This window comes from Chinchilla lanigera, unplaced genomic scaffold (genome assembly GCF_000276665.1).
Source record: "Chinchilla lanigera isolate Chin_1 unplaced genomic scaffold, ChiLan1.0 scaffold00044, whole genome shotgun sequence".
Taxonomy (NCBI): Eukaryota; Metazoa; Chordata; class Mammalia; order Rodentia; family Chinchillidae; genus Chinchilla; species Chinchilla lanigera.
This window is the reverse complement of record NW_004955445.1, coordinates 14,764,316-14,780,945: the sequence shown is the minus strand read 5'-3', so window position 1 is coordinate 14,780,945 and position 16,630 is coordinate 14,764,316. Positions and strand designations below refer to the sequence as shown.

Genomic DNA, 16,630 nt, shown 5'->3' with positions numbered 1-16,630 from the left:
GGCTCTGCATCTTTTGAAGAATGGTGCATGTTTATGTGAAAAAAGCTCTACCTGCAGTGTGCTTCAAACATATCTAGTCTAGACTGGGTCTTCTCATACCAGCTCTTTTGACATTTATCATCTTTTTCAGCATCAAAATACACCTTTAGAAGACTCTGCATATGTAAAATCTACAGTGCAAATAGTGTCTCTTAAGAGGTAGGTATTATTACTCCTACTTAACAGGTGGGGAAAGTGGGGCTCATCACATTTAAGGGATATTAGGACCAATAGTAGACCTGAAATTGTGGCCAGATTTCCTAAGAATAGACTTGTTAGGTCAATTCTTTTCCAACCTCAGATCACAGCTCAGCTGTCACTTCCCCTGTGAAGTGTTCCCTTGGATCCAGTGTGTTTGTTTTGAACACTGTGACCAGCACTTCATAGCATTACTCACAGTTGCACATTTATTTGTGTAATTTTTTGACCAGTTTCTCCTTCTAGAAAGTCATATGAGCATGCAGTATACTCTTATCCTTATTATTGTATTCCTCAGTATCTAGAACAGTGCCTGACACGTAATAGGTATTTAGTAAGCATTATAAAATGGATGAATAGATGAGTGAATAGATGGTGGATGGACAGAGGGATGCATGGATGGATGGGTGGATGGATGGTGGGAGGGTGGATGATTGAAGGGTGGGTGGGTAGATGAGAGGGTGCAGTGGGGGGACTGCCAGTTCCTCTCTGGGGCACCGGGCATGGAGGACCCACTGCGCATGGGCCACTCTCGATCCCCTCCCACCTGCCCAGGGCTCTGGTGATCACCTGTGGTGAGGAGGCAGAGTGGAGTCCCCGGGGTCACCTGGGCGCTGCCCATTGGTGCTGACCACAAGGAAGCCAATCCCCAGGCAGCATGCAGAAGAGAAGGAGAGAAAGAAACACGTGAAAACGTGAGGTACGGTGAACAAAACTGCAAATCTTGTGGCTCTGAAGAGCTCACACTAAACAGCAAAAGAACATCATGCTTTAACAAAATAGGGGCCTGAAATAGATTTTTAAAAATGAAACAAGAGTAAAAGCCACCATTTATCAAGCACCCACGACATGCCAGGTACTCTGCCAGATTCCTCACATACAATGTTTCTACAACTCAGGACAGCTCATAAAGGTCAGTAGTATTATAAATGAACATGTCATTTTCCCAGCCAAATTTCATGTCCTCCAGTCCTCCCTTTCTTTGGAAATGGTGCCACCACCCATGTAGCAAGCATCTTAGTCTAAAAACCTAGGAGTCCCCTTTACTCTTTATTTCATTTCATCTCTTATTTATAATCAACCATGAGGTCTTATAAATTTTATGCAAGAAAATCTCTTGAAGATTCCTCTTTCTCTCCAGTTTCATTCCCACTTAGTTCAACCCACCTTTGTGTTTTTAGCTGAATCACTTAGGCAGTCTCCAATTGTTTCTCCTTGCCTGCATGCTTGCTTCCCTTCTACCTGTTCTCTACCTTTGGCTGAAACACATTAGTGCTCCCGTTGTCCTCAAATTAACTTTAAAACCCTTAACCCAGCTCTTAGATCTCCAGATGAGTCTCCTGCCTGCTCTTCCTGCCTTGTCTCTCTCCCCTCTCACCCCTGCGTTCTCTGTTCTTCCCAAGTGTAATAAACAACTCTCCATGGCCAACAGTTCCCTCTCTTCTTGTCTAGGCCAGCCACCTTGCATTGAACACACTCATTCTTTCTTCTTGACCTGCGTGCAAATACTCACCCTTCGGGTGTGTTTGGAACTCCTTGTAGCTAGAGAATCTTTACTGTCACACTTATCTGGGACAGATGTCTCTTCTCTGTCATCACATAACACCCCAGGAATTCCTTCTCACTGCAATAACCTCTCTGTACTATAAGTGACACCTTTTTCTTAATTCTGACATCTCTTGAAGGGGAAGAGTGTGCCTCACTTACTAGTGTGGTCCTGTGGCCCTGCATTGTATCTGGCACATAGTAGGTATTCAGTGAATGGTTGTTGAATAAATGAAAGAATGAATAAAGAAGTGGTGAATCAGAGAATATAATTTTCTCAAGGTCACAAAACCAGACCCTGGCATAGGCGCTATTCAAGCCCTGGTTTGCATGGCTTTAATGTCCCAGCCACTTCAGACCTGTCACCTGCCTCTGAAGAAAGTAAAGCAAAAGCCTAGAAAGTATCTTCTGCTTGATCAGAGGCTACAAGGGCCTCTAGTCATTCACCAACAAAACTGCAGAAAATCCTTATGCAAAATAGAGTGAGAGAGAGAGGTAGGACATTGCAGATTAAGTGGCAAACAGGAATTCATCGTTTCAAAAACAATGCAAATAGCAAGCTTGATCAATAACCATGGCATACTATAATATGTAACCATGAGTAAACAGTCGTCATAATACTCCTCCCTTGAAGATATGGGGAACTTTGTCCTTTTCAAAATTCTAAGTCAGAGGTCAGTAAACTACAGCGTATGGGAGAAAGACAGCCTTTAATGCCTAGAGTGACACAAGAATGTTAACATTTTTTAATATTTGAGAAAAAATAAGAGTAATATTATGTGACACATGAGAAATTGTTTAAAATTCAGATTTTAGTGTCTGCAAACAAAATCTTATTGTGACACAATTATACTCATGTGTATTACCTACGATTGCTTTTCTGCCTTCATGGCAAACTTCATGGGCGTGACAAACACCAGGAGGCCCGCAAAGCTGAAAATATTTACTATCTACTGTTTTGCAGAAAAGTGCTAAACCCTGAGTAAGTGGTTGTTTTTACTAGCCGCTGTTCAGTCTTTTGACGCTGGCAAGACAAGGACTACTGGTTTCACGTGTCAGAAAAAGAAATAAAAGATTTGAGAGAATAAATGACTCATATTCTGACCTGGCTTCTTTCAGCGGGCTCCTAATTGTTCTCATTCTGCAGCCTTGCCTTTGCCTTAATCTTTTCTCAGCCATTCTGAGCTGCAACTAGAGCGTTTTCTTTTTTTTTTTTTCCAGAGAAAGGCACTCTGCTTAAGTACTTCCAGGGCTACCACTGTCTCAAAATGATGCTCACAGAAATACTATTGGGTCTGCAGAGTCCTGGATGAGCTGGCCACTCATGCCTCTTCCGCTTCACCTCTGATCGTCTTAACCTCTTCTGGTTATACTGGCATGCTGGCCATCCACCCTCTGCTTTGTGCCATTCAAATTTGGCTCTAGAATGTTTTGCCTCCAGTAACTTGTGCATCTATTTCTTTGACTCGGAAGATTGTCCTGCCTTACTCTCCAGCCTTGTTCAACAGGATAATTTTCACTTTTCAAAACATGGCTTAGTGTTCACACACCGTGAAAAAGCATGTAGTAAGTCGATATATATTTCCCTTCTCCATGCTCTGAAGCATCCTGCACTTACCCTCATCATGGTCATGATCATACTCTATTGATATACATTAGCTGGTCCTTTCACCAGTAACTACATTTTAAGTGCTTATTATATGCCAGACATTGCACTAAGCACTTCATATGCATTAGCTCATCAAATTCTTGCATTAGCCCTGTGAAATAAATGGTGTTATTGTTTTGGGTTTATAGACGGTGAAAATGAGACAAGGAAAAGCTAAGTAACTTTTTCTGTCTAGACTCTAAGTGTGCCCACATCCAAAGATGAGATTCATAACTTCTAGGGTGTGAGGGACTCAATATTGGTTGCACTTAATAAATATTTGCTAAGAACTCAGTATATGAAACTCTGAATCGTTATTTTTTTATTTACTAGCTGTATCACTTGAAAACATGCATATATTTCTAATTTTCAGTTTATTTATGAAGTAGGGGTAATACTAAGTATCTCATAAAGTGATTTAAGAATTAGAAAGAAAACAGTTAAAGGCTTAGTTTGGTTGGCAGCCCTACAAGAGGTGTCTGTCTTTCTCACCCTCTAGAGCTAGTCTCTGGTTAGCCTCAACGCTGAGCTTGAAGGTGTGGGAACAGAGGGACAGCTGGACAGGTGTAAGGACAGGAGGAGATTTTCCTAGTGGGTGGAGAGACAGAAGAGAAGAGATGGATTATGGATAGGCCTCAGCAGCACACAAAGGGAAGCAGAAACAGGAAAAGCTGTTATACATGCTAGAGATGACTACTTGTGCTCACCAATGTCGCTTCCATTTCCTAGCTGTATAGAATATATCTAGTCATCTTGCAGGTGGGCTGTATCATGTGACAAGTTCTCATTAAGGCCGTGGAAGTGAAGTGGTATGATTCATTTCCAAGTGAAGTATTTAAGATCAAAATTACTATCTGCACAGCTTCTCTTCCTCTACTGTGGTCACATATATTATAGATGACACAGCAACAAATAAACCTGTGTGGTATTAAGCTACTGAGATCTGGGTACTGATTTGCTATTGCAACAAAGCCTACCTTATCTTGACGAATCCAGGTGGAAAAGAGATGGTGCTCTCTTGCTTTCTCCTATATCATGGTTTCCCACCATATGACTTTTTTTAACTAGAAGATTCACGACCCTATCTCTTTGCAGTTTCCAGGCACTGTTCACTGTATTTATGCCTATATATCAGCAATGAATTAAAAAATTGAAGCCATGAAAATAAAGAGACAAGACTGTGGAGTTTCTCAGACTTCCTTTGTGACTTTTTTCTCTTCTAAAGCAATGAATGTAGAGGGTAGAGAGACATTGCTAAACTACAGACAATCCTGGAGCAGACAACCTTGAAGACAAACTAATTTCTTGGTTTATTAGCTTCAATATGTTGTGGAAGGGAAAAATGCTGAGGGCTCCTTGAGCCATCTTATCTTGTGCTTCAGATTCCAAGTCTTAACTTGGACACCACTTGAGGCCAGAAACTATCATACCCTAAAGTTTGTATTACCAGTTGTTACTGGGGAAAGGGTGTGGGAAAGGGCTAGCAATCAGGAAACAGGATCCTACCAGCAGTCCATGGATTCTCACCCAGTCTATGGTATTAATAATATTCAGATCTTGAATCAGATCTCAATTACAGTTCTTAGGGACCTTGAGCTCTTTATGTATCCCTTTTGTGCCTGTATGGCTTCATGGCTTGAGTAGGGTAATAATGATGACCACTGTTTATTTAGTGCACACTACGTGCCGGGCTTGACCTCTATTATACCATTATAAGTTCATGTCCAGAAATGCAGCTCTGAGATTGACACTGTTGGTGGTTAATTTTTGTAAACTTCTTTCCCCCCATTTGAACACTACATTGAGATCTTACCAATGTGTTTCAAAGTCTTTTTATATTGAAACCTATTTCTCACCTAACTCTAATTATTCTTTTCCCTAACTCCCGACTTCCAGTGGGTTCATTCTCCTTTTGTAAGATCCACCTTCTCTGGAACGGTAGTCTTAAGTCAAAGTCAACATGAGTACAAGAGTTCTGAAGTAGATAATTCTCATTTCACATTGACAGGGATGGATTGGGACTTCCCATATATGTTCTGTGAGGACATGAGTCTGTGCTTGCTTTTGTTTTTGTTTTTGTTTTTTGTGGTACTGGGGATCAAACTCACGACCTTGCACTTGCCAGGCAGGTGCTTATGCCACTGAGCTATATCCTCAGCCCGTTGTGCTTGCTTTTGTTCTCCTGGACTCTACTGTACCAGCTTTGGTTTTCCTGAGTGGGATGTGGAGGAAGTGTATTGGGCAGAGGAAGAGTCTCAGGCAATCTAGAGTACTAGGTAGGAAAGGGACAGAAAAAACTACAGAGATGCACCAGAAAGCAAGAAAAATACTAAAGGAAGGATCACCATATTTAAAGGTGATATTTATGTTAATTCATGGTGTTCTTATGATATAGTTCTTTTCTTCCATCTTCTCACAAAAACTTCAGAAAAAGTCATCTTCTTTCTTTGGCATTTTAGGACTAAGAAGACATTGGGTAAGAGTAAAAAGGGTCAAGGGTCAAGGAGACCTTCTTATAATTGTGCAATCTCAGTGCCCCCAGCCTAGAAAATTAATCTTGAACTTTTCTGAGGAAGAAAAGAAGTATCCCGCTCCAAGTCTCCAAACCTATATTCTGAACTTTCCCTTCTGAAAGTCTGACAGACTTAGAAGACTGAAAAATATCCAAGAATTTCCACTTGACTATTTCACTACAGTTTTTACTCTCACAGGTGATCCTTCTCATGGCTCTCACTCCAGCTGCTATAGCTAGATTTGGGTGTGCCATGGTCCTGGGCTTCTCCTGAACTTGCTGGGGGTAAATGTGGAGGAAAGAACAGTGCTGTAGTCAAGGGCCAGCAAATGCAGGAACTAGCTCCTGTATATAGGATCAGAAAGTCTATTATTGTTATGCAGGACTCACCAGAGTACAATCTATAGAACAAAAATGTCAACTGCTGACAGCTAAGTCCAGCATCATCCCTGAATCTTTCCATTTTCTGCACTTTGAATCTAACCTGAGTCATTTGCCAGATGACTCCTATGTAGAATTGTATGAGAATCCAGACTTTGGCTCTTGTTACAGTTTAGATCTAGCACATCCCCTCAGTCTCATCTGTCCAGAGGTGGGGCTTTTGGAAAGTGATTGGATCACAGTGCCCTATTGCATCAGTGGGTTTATCCATTGACCTGGAAGGGTATATTCTTGTCCCCTGCTACTCCCTTCCTTCTCTGCTTCCTGGCAGCCATAGATTGAGCACTTTTCCCTTCACCAAGCCCCTCTGCCATCCTGCTTCTGCCTTGGAGTCAGCTGACCATGGACTAAAACTGAGCAAAACCAACCTGACCTTTAATTGTAGGTGTTGGGTATTTTGTCCCAGCAATGAGAGAGTGACCAGGACAGCTTTCTTCAGACAACTGAGAGAGGACCTATGCTTAGTAGGCCAGGATCTCCACCAGAGACTCAGAAGGCCAGGATGGAAGGAAACTCATTGTTTATTGTCTATTATGTTTTTGAATATTTAGTGGAAAGGATTAATGATCCTGGGTATTAAAGAGACATGATAAGCTCACAGATGTTAAGTCACTTGTCTCAGGTCAAGCAATGAAATTTTGGAGTCAGGATTGAATCCAGGAGCCTCTGATTTCTTAGTGTTCCACGAAGTCTTGCAAGAAAGCTTTATATAAGACAGAATCTTCTAAATAGAATTGGATCAGTGAGGTAAGGATTTCCTACCGGTAGCAGATGATTCTTACATCTCATTTGGCATTTCATGCCACCTGTGCCCTGTTATTTAGTGGAAAAGGAAACCATGGACACATAATTTTTTTCTGGTCATTGGTCTTAACACCAGTAAAATGAGGGACTCTCCCAGGAGAATGGTTATTTATGGGCCCTGTGAATCATGCGGAAGGAAGGATCCTTTATAGAGAGGGGAGGGAAAATTCCTGGATGAAGTGCTTCATCTCAGGGTAAGCGCTTATAAAAAGAAAGCATGTTTACAAAAGACCATCACCCAAGACTATTGCCTGCTGCCATTGGGCAATGATTTCAGTCCATTGCCACCAATGGACATAATGGCACTACTGGGGACACTGGGCCCTTATCTCATGCTTCATTATTCTGAAGTTCAGCTTTCAGCACCTACTCTGAGGGGGCTGTTTTAATGGGATCGTTACAGAGTGTTTACTAGATTAAAACTGTGGCTGTCTTCTGCAAAGCAACTCTGCAAATGGCTTTATGGGTTTTCGGATTTATTTTGTCTGAATGACTCGGCTCAGTTTGCAAATCAAATCAAAGTTGATTTTTCTAACTGCCACTCCTGCGCACCCAGCAGGAATCTGCAGAGCCAGCTGTGTTCCTTTGAAGGCTGGCGCCAGAGATGGGAGTGCTGCTGCCTGCTGGTAGCCAGCCTGGTCCCAATCAATGGCAGGAGGCAACAGGTAGGTACCTGCTTGACCCTGTGTGAGGTAGGGGAGCAGATCAGAGGAAGAAAGATTTATTTTCTGGAAGGCAAAAAAGGCAGACAGGATTCTGCGACCTCAAGAATTGATGGGCAGAAATAATAAGCAAATTTGCACTCAGTATTGAGGCTTTTTCCAACGGAAGTGTCCAAAAGTGGAAGGACCTGCCTGGGGCAGTAGTGAGATTCCTGTCATGACAGAGACCCAGGCAGCGACTGGCTGGCCCTTTTGTTAGTGAGGGTTGTAGGTCACACAATTGACTTGCTATCTCACTTTTACTCCTATCTTCCAAGAGAATAGCCATGACATATAGATCACACTTTAAAAAATATGACTGTGGAAGAATAATGTCCTGTTGGCCATGTCCATCCATCCATCTGTCCATCCATCCATCCACTCATCCTTCTACCCATCTGTCCATCCATCCACTGATCTAATGAAGCATCCATCTACTCGTCTATCCATGCACCCATCCATGTACTCATTGTCCATGTGTTCATTCAAACATTTTACTGAGCACCAGTACATGCTACCACACATTTTACTGAGCACCAGTACATGCTACCACACATTTTACTGAGCACCAGTACATGCTAAGAGCCGGGTGCACCACAGTGTTTGCAACAGCCACAGTACTTGTACTCATGTCAGAATCTAGCAGGGAGATAAGCAGTAAACATGCAGAGAAGAAATATGCTTTCAAGTTGAGCTGAGTGCTGTGAAGAAAAAGTACAAGGTATATATTGAGAATGAAAGATGTTTGGGATACATACTAGATTGGAGATCAGGCTAGTCCTTCACAGAAAGTGAAGTTTAAGTCACATCCTGATTTGTCTGTTAAGTAGACACACATGGTAGCCAGAGCATTTTAAGATGAGCAAAGGCCCTGAGGTTGGAAGAAACTTAATGTAGCTGAAGTATTTCAAGTAGACCAGTGTGCTGGAATGTAATGAAAAAGAAGAGAGAAGCTTCTGTGAGGCTAGAGGGTGAGTAACAGTCACATAATACAGGAAGGATTTGCAGGGCAGGGCGATGGGTTATGGGTAAGATAAAACAGCAAGGTGAAGAGAAGGATGTGTGAAGCACAACAGGAGAATCAGTGAAGGAGGGATCTTACAGAAGACTGGCCATCAGTTTCTCAAAGACTGGTGTGGTCCCAGACGTAAGCTTCCGGATCAGAAAGAATTTCCTGTTGCCTGCTATATTCCAGCCAGAAGGACATGACTGAGATATATGGGCATCTCCTTCAGCAGCTGCAGCCTGGGGTAGCTCCCAGCAGAGGGGATGATGTTTTTCCCTGAGAAGGGCTGTTTTATCTCCTATAGGAGCTGCAGCATCTCTGATTTCTAACTACCTCACCTCAAGTTTTCATGTGCCCCATCTCCCAAGAATCTCTCCTGAGGATCTTTCTCTTACATTTCCAAACTGCTATGTAGGTTCTGCCCATCCTTCACCTTCGAAAAGTAGGACAAGCATTATTTAATGGTTCTAACCGCCCCTCCCTCCCTTGCCCTTCTCCACAGTTCTTGTTTTAACTACAAAAGCAAAACCTCATTTTTAAATTGATCCTTTTGTTTCTTGATTTTTTTTTTTTTTTTTTTGCTGTCTTCCCTTCAAAGTCTGAATAGTAATTTTGTTTATAGACCAAAACTTAATTCTTTTTTACCCATTGGGTACAATTTTCTCTCTATACCTCTGATCTATTTCAGATCTATTTTCAGGGCTCAATCAGGCCAAACAAAGGGCTTTGAAAGGCCCCTGTAGCTCTTGAACTTGAGGCAATTCCACTAGCATTTTGCTACTCTCCACTCAAGGGTGTAATTCATCCTCTATACGCTAGGGGGCCTTGCAGTATGTAGAGGCCGCAGTTGAGGCTGTTGGGTTCCCACCCAGCTGCTCTTTTCAGACTGGTGCACCGTGGGCCTGTGGTTAGGGGCTCACATCTGTGACTTTCTTCTTGTACTTTTCTTGGGCTTGGGGTGCTATTTCCTGTGTAACCACCTGAGAGATTGCGATGGAAGGCAGAGTGAAGAACATGTGCCAAAGAGTGACTGACAGGGAAAGGAGGTAAAAACCCTGATTTTCTCACATCAAGCCGGGACAACTTCAGAGATCTTTGTCCTCCAGATAGCCTACATTTGGTTTTAACTGAGGTGAGATTCTTGCTCAGCTTCTCCCATTGCCTGTTCTACTGTCTCTCTCTCTCTCTCTCCGTCTCTCTCTCTGTCTGTCTCTGTCTCAGATTTCTTGCGAAAGTCCTTCCTCTACATATCACTTGTCCCCTAAAACCTTGCTTCAGGCTCTGCTTCTAGAGAACTTACCCTTAAGACAGGTCTCTATTCATTGATAACTTTCACTTTCTTGCTGTGGATAAACCCCAATTCCGAGTCCTCTAAATCTCCAAAGTTAATAACAGCCACCCATTGGCTTAGGAATAAAACAAAGGGGAAAGTGAAATTGAGGGACTGACCACAACCCCTCATTGGTGAAAACCACTGAGTTCAGGGTTTTTGAAATGTGCCTATCCTAATCCAGAATCAACCCTACTGCAAGCAAATATCAAACTGCTGTACCATGGCACCATATCTAGGCTTTCAATTTTAGGTTTTGTCCCAGCTCCATAAATATATACTGCTCCCTGGTGTGATGTTAATCCACTTAGTATATCCTCTGCAAATACAGGGGCCTGGTCCTTCAGGTGGAGCTTGGGTTAGGGGTGTGCCTCCTCCTACAGCTTGAGGTCCTTTATCTGCTGGACTCCTGCATCCCACTGTTGCCTTCACTGTCTTAGCTGACAAAGGACAGTGATGTGATATCTTCTATATTGCACTTTCTGGCCCAGGAGGAGCAGGTGATGGTCTGGGAACACATACTGGCCATTATTTCTTGGGGCTGTGGAAACTCATTCCCCACACAGTTATACATTGTGTTTCTCTTTGAAGGCACTGATCACTGATTAGAACTCCACCTCTATTCTCTTCATATCTGTGTCCATACAGACTGGGACCTCCTTGAAGAGAGAATTATACCTACTGGTTCACTGTGGAATTCCCAGTTCTTGTCAAAGGGCCCTGCACATAGATGCTCAAGAAGCATCTTGATTACATGAAATAAACAATAGTCATCAACAATAATCACTCTCTGCCCAAACACTTTGTCGTTAACAAAACAATTTTACTTATGCCATTTGATCCCTACATCAAACAAGGCAGTAGAGGCCCTGAACGCTGAGACTGGCTTGTGTCATCTCACTCAGTTCTCTAGAACCAACCATGAACAATGTAGAGCTTTTGGAGAGCCAGGTGTTACATTATTATAACTTGAAATTAGACAGGGTATGGGAATTTATACCCCACAGCTTGACAAATCAGGGTTCTTGTTCTACAGAGAGCAGGTTTATCAGCAGATCAATAGCAGAAGGTGTGTTCAAAAATATTCTGTGAATAGGCAGATGAAGAGCACTGTAAATTTGGTACGGCCTAGTTTTAGGCCGATAGACAGCGGCCCTTTCGGGTTCTGAGCCTCATTGCTCAGTGAGATATTGAGCCCAAATGCATTTACTTACTTCAGCAAATATTTTTTCAGGGCCAGCTTTGTGCCAGAGATGTCCTGCCGGAGCAAATCTGGCTGAGCAACTAGCGGTTGGTTGAGATGAAGCCGCTTTTCCTGGGAGCTCTTCTCAGGGGTCTCCCCCAAGAGGCCTCATCTGTTGCTGCCCAGAGCTATGACTAGATCAGGACCCAGTACCTCACCACTGTGTGAGGGCTGAGGCTGGTGCTCGTGCCACACATCAAGAATCTGCTGTGTGATGACAGCCCCTGGTTTTTACCCACTGCCCTTGGCCCCTTCCATGGGTCATGTGCTCCCTACCAAAGACAGCCTCACAGAGCTTCCGTCAGGAGCAGGGTGAAATCTGAACTCCGACCTACTCTAGAGCCCCTTCGGTAAGGCTGCTTCTTATACACTCTTAACATTTACCAGGATGATGGTGTGACCAGCAAATACACAGGCTACACTGGAAAACACATGAACACTGCCCATATCTACACAGGTCCAATTATGTGCTGAATTTTGTTTAACTCCCGTCTCCAAATTCTTATGTTGAAGTTCTAATTCCCAGTACCTTTCAATAAGACTAAGTAAGGATAAGACTAAGAAATCGTGTTGAAGTACTGTGAACTACTATTCCAAGATGATAATCACCTTTATAAAAAGGGGAAATTTCGACATGGATGCACACAGGGAGAATGCCAAGTGAAAATAATTCAGAGAACTGCGTGATACTTATACAAACCAAGGAACACCAAAGATCACAAGCAAACCACTAGCAATTAAGACAAATGCATGGACCAGTCTTCTTCATCATCCTCAGAAGGAACCAAACTGCAGATACCCTGATTTCAGACTGTTGACCTCCAGCACAGTGAAATAATACATTTTTGTTAAGTGTCCTTGCTTGTAGGACTTTGCGAGAGCATTCACAGGAAGGCAGTGCAGGTCCCTTGCTATGCCTCCAGACTGGGCAACACCGAATTGGAACCTGGGTGTTATTACAAAATGATAATGGTTAAAATCAAACACTAGAGCTCCAGGCATATACCTCAAATAAGAAGCCCTGGGTTTGGGGTCAAATTAGAACGACCCTGAATGAGTACTTGGGCTGTTCCAGGTGGCAACTCTGGTTCTATGGGAACAAACACAGTGACTGCAGACACTGGAAGTACTCTGGCAGCAGCAAGTTGAATCATCACCAAAGGACTGGTCTCAAATCTGACACGTGCTCACTCTCAGGAGCTGGATGACAAAGAAGGTTCCACAATGACAGAGGTATGGAAGAGCATGGAGAGAGACTGCTGACCTATCTCTGGGGCTTCATATAATACCTCAGCCTGTGAGATTCTCATATCAAATTTTCCTCTATTAAGAGAAATGCTATTTTCAGCAAGTTCACCATGAAGAGATTTGATCCATGTGTCAGAAAAGGATGAGATAGGTCAAATATTGATCTTTGGCTTTAAATCCTTCATTCAAATTCCTCATGGGGAACACATGGATCTAGATACTGTTTGCCTTTGATTCCCCCTGGGTGATCCAAGCATAAGGACTGGCATGGAGCAGATACTGATCCTTTGTCCTACCTTTCCATTTCCCAGGCTTGGTTATCTGATATGATGTTGACGGGAGGTGATTCCCTGAATGATGGTACACTGGCACTTTGCATTACCTAGCTCTCTGTCTGCACTGGATAACCAGGATGTGGACTCCTGGAATCCCCAGTGCTATGTGCCAGAGATGACTCCACAGAGCCCTGCCTGAGCTTGACCAGCAGGGCATTCATACTCATTCATTCCTATCCTTTCACACAGCCACACTTTACCTGTACACACACACTTTTAAAGGAATACTAGAGCTGGGCGTGCTGGTGCACACACCTGTAATCCCAGAACTCAGGAAGCTGAGGCAGGAGGATTGCTGTGAATTTGAGGCCAGGCTGAGTTACATAGTGAAAGGAAGAAACTCTTATTTATGCTAAGGGGAGGTGGGGAGCTTTTCTGCTATAATTCTCTACATACAAGTGCCTTTCTCCAGCAGATGAGCAATGCACCTCTGGAGAAGTCAGCATGGTAGGCCCATATGCCTCTGAGGACTGTTGGCAGGGAAATATCATTTTAGATATTCTGCCTTTGTTCCGAAGTGTACTTATTGTATAACAGGTCACATATTACAGTTCTTAGGTCAGAAAACAAGACCCAACAATTTACCCTTGAGAAGGGTCAGCATCCTGGAGGGTGATGTTAGAGTCCCACATACCTGGTAGCAAGCAGAGCAATCGCACAGACCCCTTCCTTTTCTAGAGGTCAGAAACTATGGGGCAGCGATGGAGCAGCATCTTGGTGAAGGAGTTTTTACTGTGTTTACTTTCCTCTCCAGCTGCCTGTTAAAGCAGGATGCTGCAGACACCAGCTACTCTGATTGCTGTCTAGAGCCCTAGTGCTACTCAATTGATGGTATTCTTCCTTCTGCATTATCTGTTTTCTTCCTTGGAAAAGTCTGTCAAGGCTGGTGATTTGTGTCACTTTTGCTTGTGGGCCATCAATTCTCCTGGTCTCAGGAAGAATATTTTATCTCTTTCCATCCAGTAGCCTGAGTTTCTGACAGGGAACAAGTTAGGGACGTGCTGACCTCTATGACATATGCGAATTCAAGGTGACTTTTTATCGTAGCGAATCCTAGTGTTTCTATCTTCTCCTTCCTCTTGCATCTTCCCTTTGGTACCTACATATCATGCTGACTTTCATTAAAGTCATGTGTTACAAGTCTTACTGCATGTGTTGTCAAATAGCTGTAGATTATTCTCTTTGTCCTTGTCTCTCCTTCTCTGTCTCTCCCCTTCCAGCCATCTATGTGTTTTCCTCTGAATGAGTATGCATATCTATATGAATATATGTATATTCACATATGCATACATACTTCTTCAGTCATTGCTTTGTCTACATTTTATTTATGACTATCCAGCCATTTGTATTTATAATTTTATATCTTTGTAGTGAATCAATGAAACCCATATATGCTGTGAATACATGTAGGGAACAGAACTCAATTTTGGTATGTGTCTGTAGGGGGCAGTTGCTGTTAAAAATATCAATACTATAACAAAGAGATGAACCTGATTTCTAACCATTCAACCTTGTAATAGGTTAAGTGATAACAAACCATTCATTGATTTTGTTTTTTTAAAAAAAGTAATAAACAGAAACATGTACCAATTGAAAGAGTCAGGCAATTCAATTATAATTAGGAAAACAAAAGCGATGAGCCTGAACAATGCTGCATTCGTTTTTTGGAGATAAGTGTTGAAAATGCCAGCTACATAACAAGGCAATGTTTGGTCTCTCATTATTAAAGGAACCAACACTAATCACCTCATATTTGAAAGTTATGTACCAATTGACTAAAGCACAAAACCCAAATGATGGGTCTAATAGACATACTTAAAGAAAAACACCCACGTAAACATAGGTCTAAATGCAATGAAAATATGCACCACAATAATATTTGAGTGAATTACATTTATCACTGCACTAGTTAATCCACCATTCTATCTAGGCATCCGTCCATCCCTGCATCCATCTATCTATCCATCTAATAAATATATTCTGAGCTTGTATGCCTTAGACACAGTGATAGTGTTACACACTTAGGGCGTGTGGTCTAGATACAAATGACCCAATGAAAGTAATAATTCTTTATCCTTGTTTTTAGACTTTGTTGCCTAAACATGTATTGTGTGGCTAGAGGAACAAGTACTTATACTGCTGACTAACAACTAAAGACAGACAGGTCATGCCAACTTACCTTTCGTAGCCAGACGAACACAGTTGATTTTGGTCTCCTGTGAACAACAGAAAGGGGTACCTGTTAATCAGTTGTTAGTTACATAAGATTGGTATATAAAATGTATATATTTGTACATTTTCTTATGTGTATGTATGTATTTTTATAATTTAAATTTTGTCTTTTTCATTTTTTCCCATTGGGTATCACCTTTTCATTCCATCTCTTTCCTTGTCAGGCTTGGAACATAATGCCATTCTGTTCACTTCATGTCACCTACTACTTCATAAATCTCTTTCCAGACAGAACTACCTTATCAACATATCAGGTACTTCCAAGTACCCAAAAAGTTCAACAGCAACACTTAGTAGGTAAGCTGTAGTATGCAGGGTGAATTGTTCAGGTGCAGATGCAACAAGGCCTCCTTTGGGAGCTATTATAAGCAATAAGGTGTCTGAATGCACAGACTGAAGGAACATTTGGCCAGAGCCCAGTCTAGATGAAACATGTAAGAATTAATCTGCAAAGCGTGGTTCAAAAATCACTATGGCCTTGACATTTCTTGTAGGACTCACAGTCTTCTTGAATATATGTGTATGTGTGTGTGTGTGTTAGTGGTTACTTAATCTTTGCTAGGCAAAGTCCCTAGTTATTGTTGGCCATTGCCCACATGAACTGTAGCCAAAATTTGTGCTGTTGTTGGACGTGCAGTAGAGTTACAGAAATGTGTACCTAGGAAGAAAATTATTGTAGCCTTCTTCACTGGGATTCACTTCCCAGAGGCCATGGACAAGTTGAACATTCCAGTGGACTAAATTATGCCCCCAACAATAGTTTGAATGCAATGAAGCAATGAACATAAAAGCAAAGAATGTAATGGTGTGAGGCACCAAACCAAGAATCTCTCAAGCATCCAGTGCTTATGGTATTGCTGGTCATTCACAAGGAACCACTGCATCTTGAAGACGTTTGGGTTAAGCAGTACAAAAAAGGGTATGCTGCAGTAACAAAACCCAAGAACCCAACAAAAATTTATTTTTAGTCAAACTACACATCCTATGGTTGGGTCTGAGGACTGGAGTGAGGGTCAGGGGATTGATGTTACCAAGGTTAATATTTCCATTTTAACAAAGGAGAAAGAAAGTGAAACAGTCAAGCTCTGATAACCAAATTCTTTGACTCAAAACAACACTTTCACTTCTGTCAAGTTTCACTGGTTAGAACAAGCCACACGGCCCTGCTGAGTTTCATTGAGGTAGGGAGACGGAACCCTGCATGCACTCAAAAATAGAGAAAAAACAGCAGTGTTCACATTGGACTTTATTCCATCTATACACACCTCTGAATGCTAGAAACCATCACTTGTAGTAAACCCAAGATGACCTTCCATAATTATCCCCAGTGGTCTTGATTCTAGACTTC

General features: G+C 42.2%; 1 protein-coding gene across 2 annotated transcripts in view; it reads right to left on the bottom strand.

Moving 5' to 3' along the window:
• Window positions 1–16,630, bottom strand: part of Ptprt (protein tyrosine phosphatase, receptor type, T) — a 775,250-nt gene that overhangs the window by 180,055 nt on the left and 578,565 nt on the right. For both annotated transcript variants that reach the window (XM_013518366.1, XM_005392501.2), the window contains exons 12-13: window positions 15,230–15,266; window positions 808–864 (exon numbers count right to left, since the gene is read on the bottom strand). In XM_013518366.1, coding sequence (XP_013373820.1) covers window positions 808–864; window positions 15,230–15,266 — 94 coding nt within the window. The remainder of the gene's footprint in view (window positions 1–807; window positions 865–15,229; window positions 15,267–16,630) is intronic.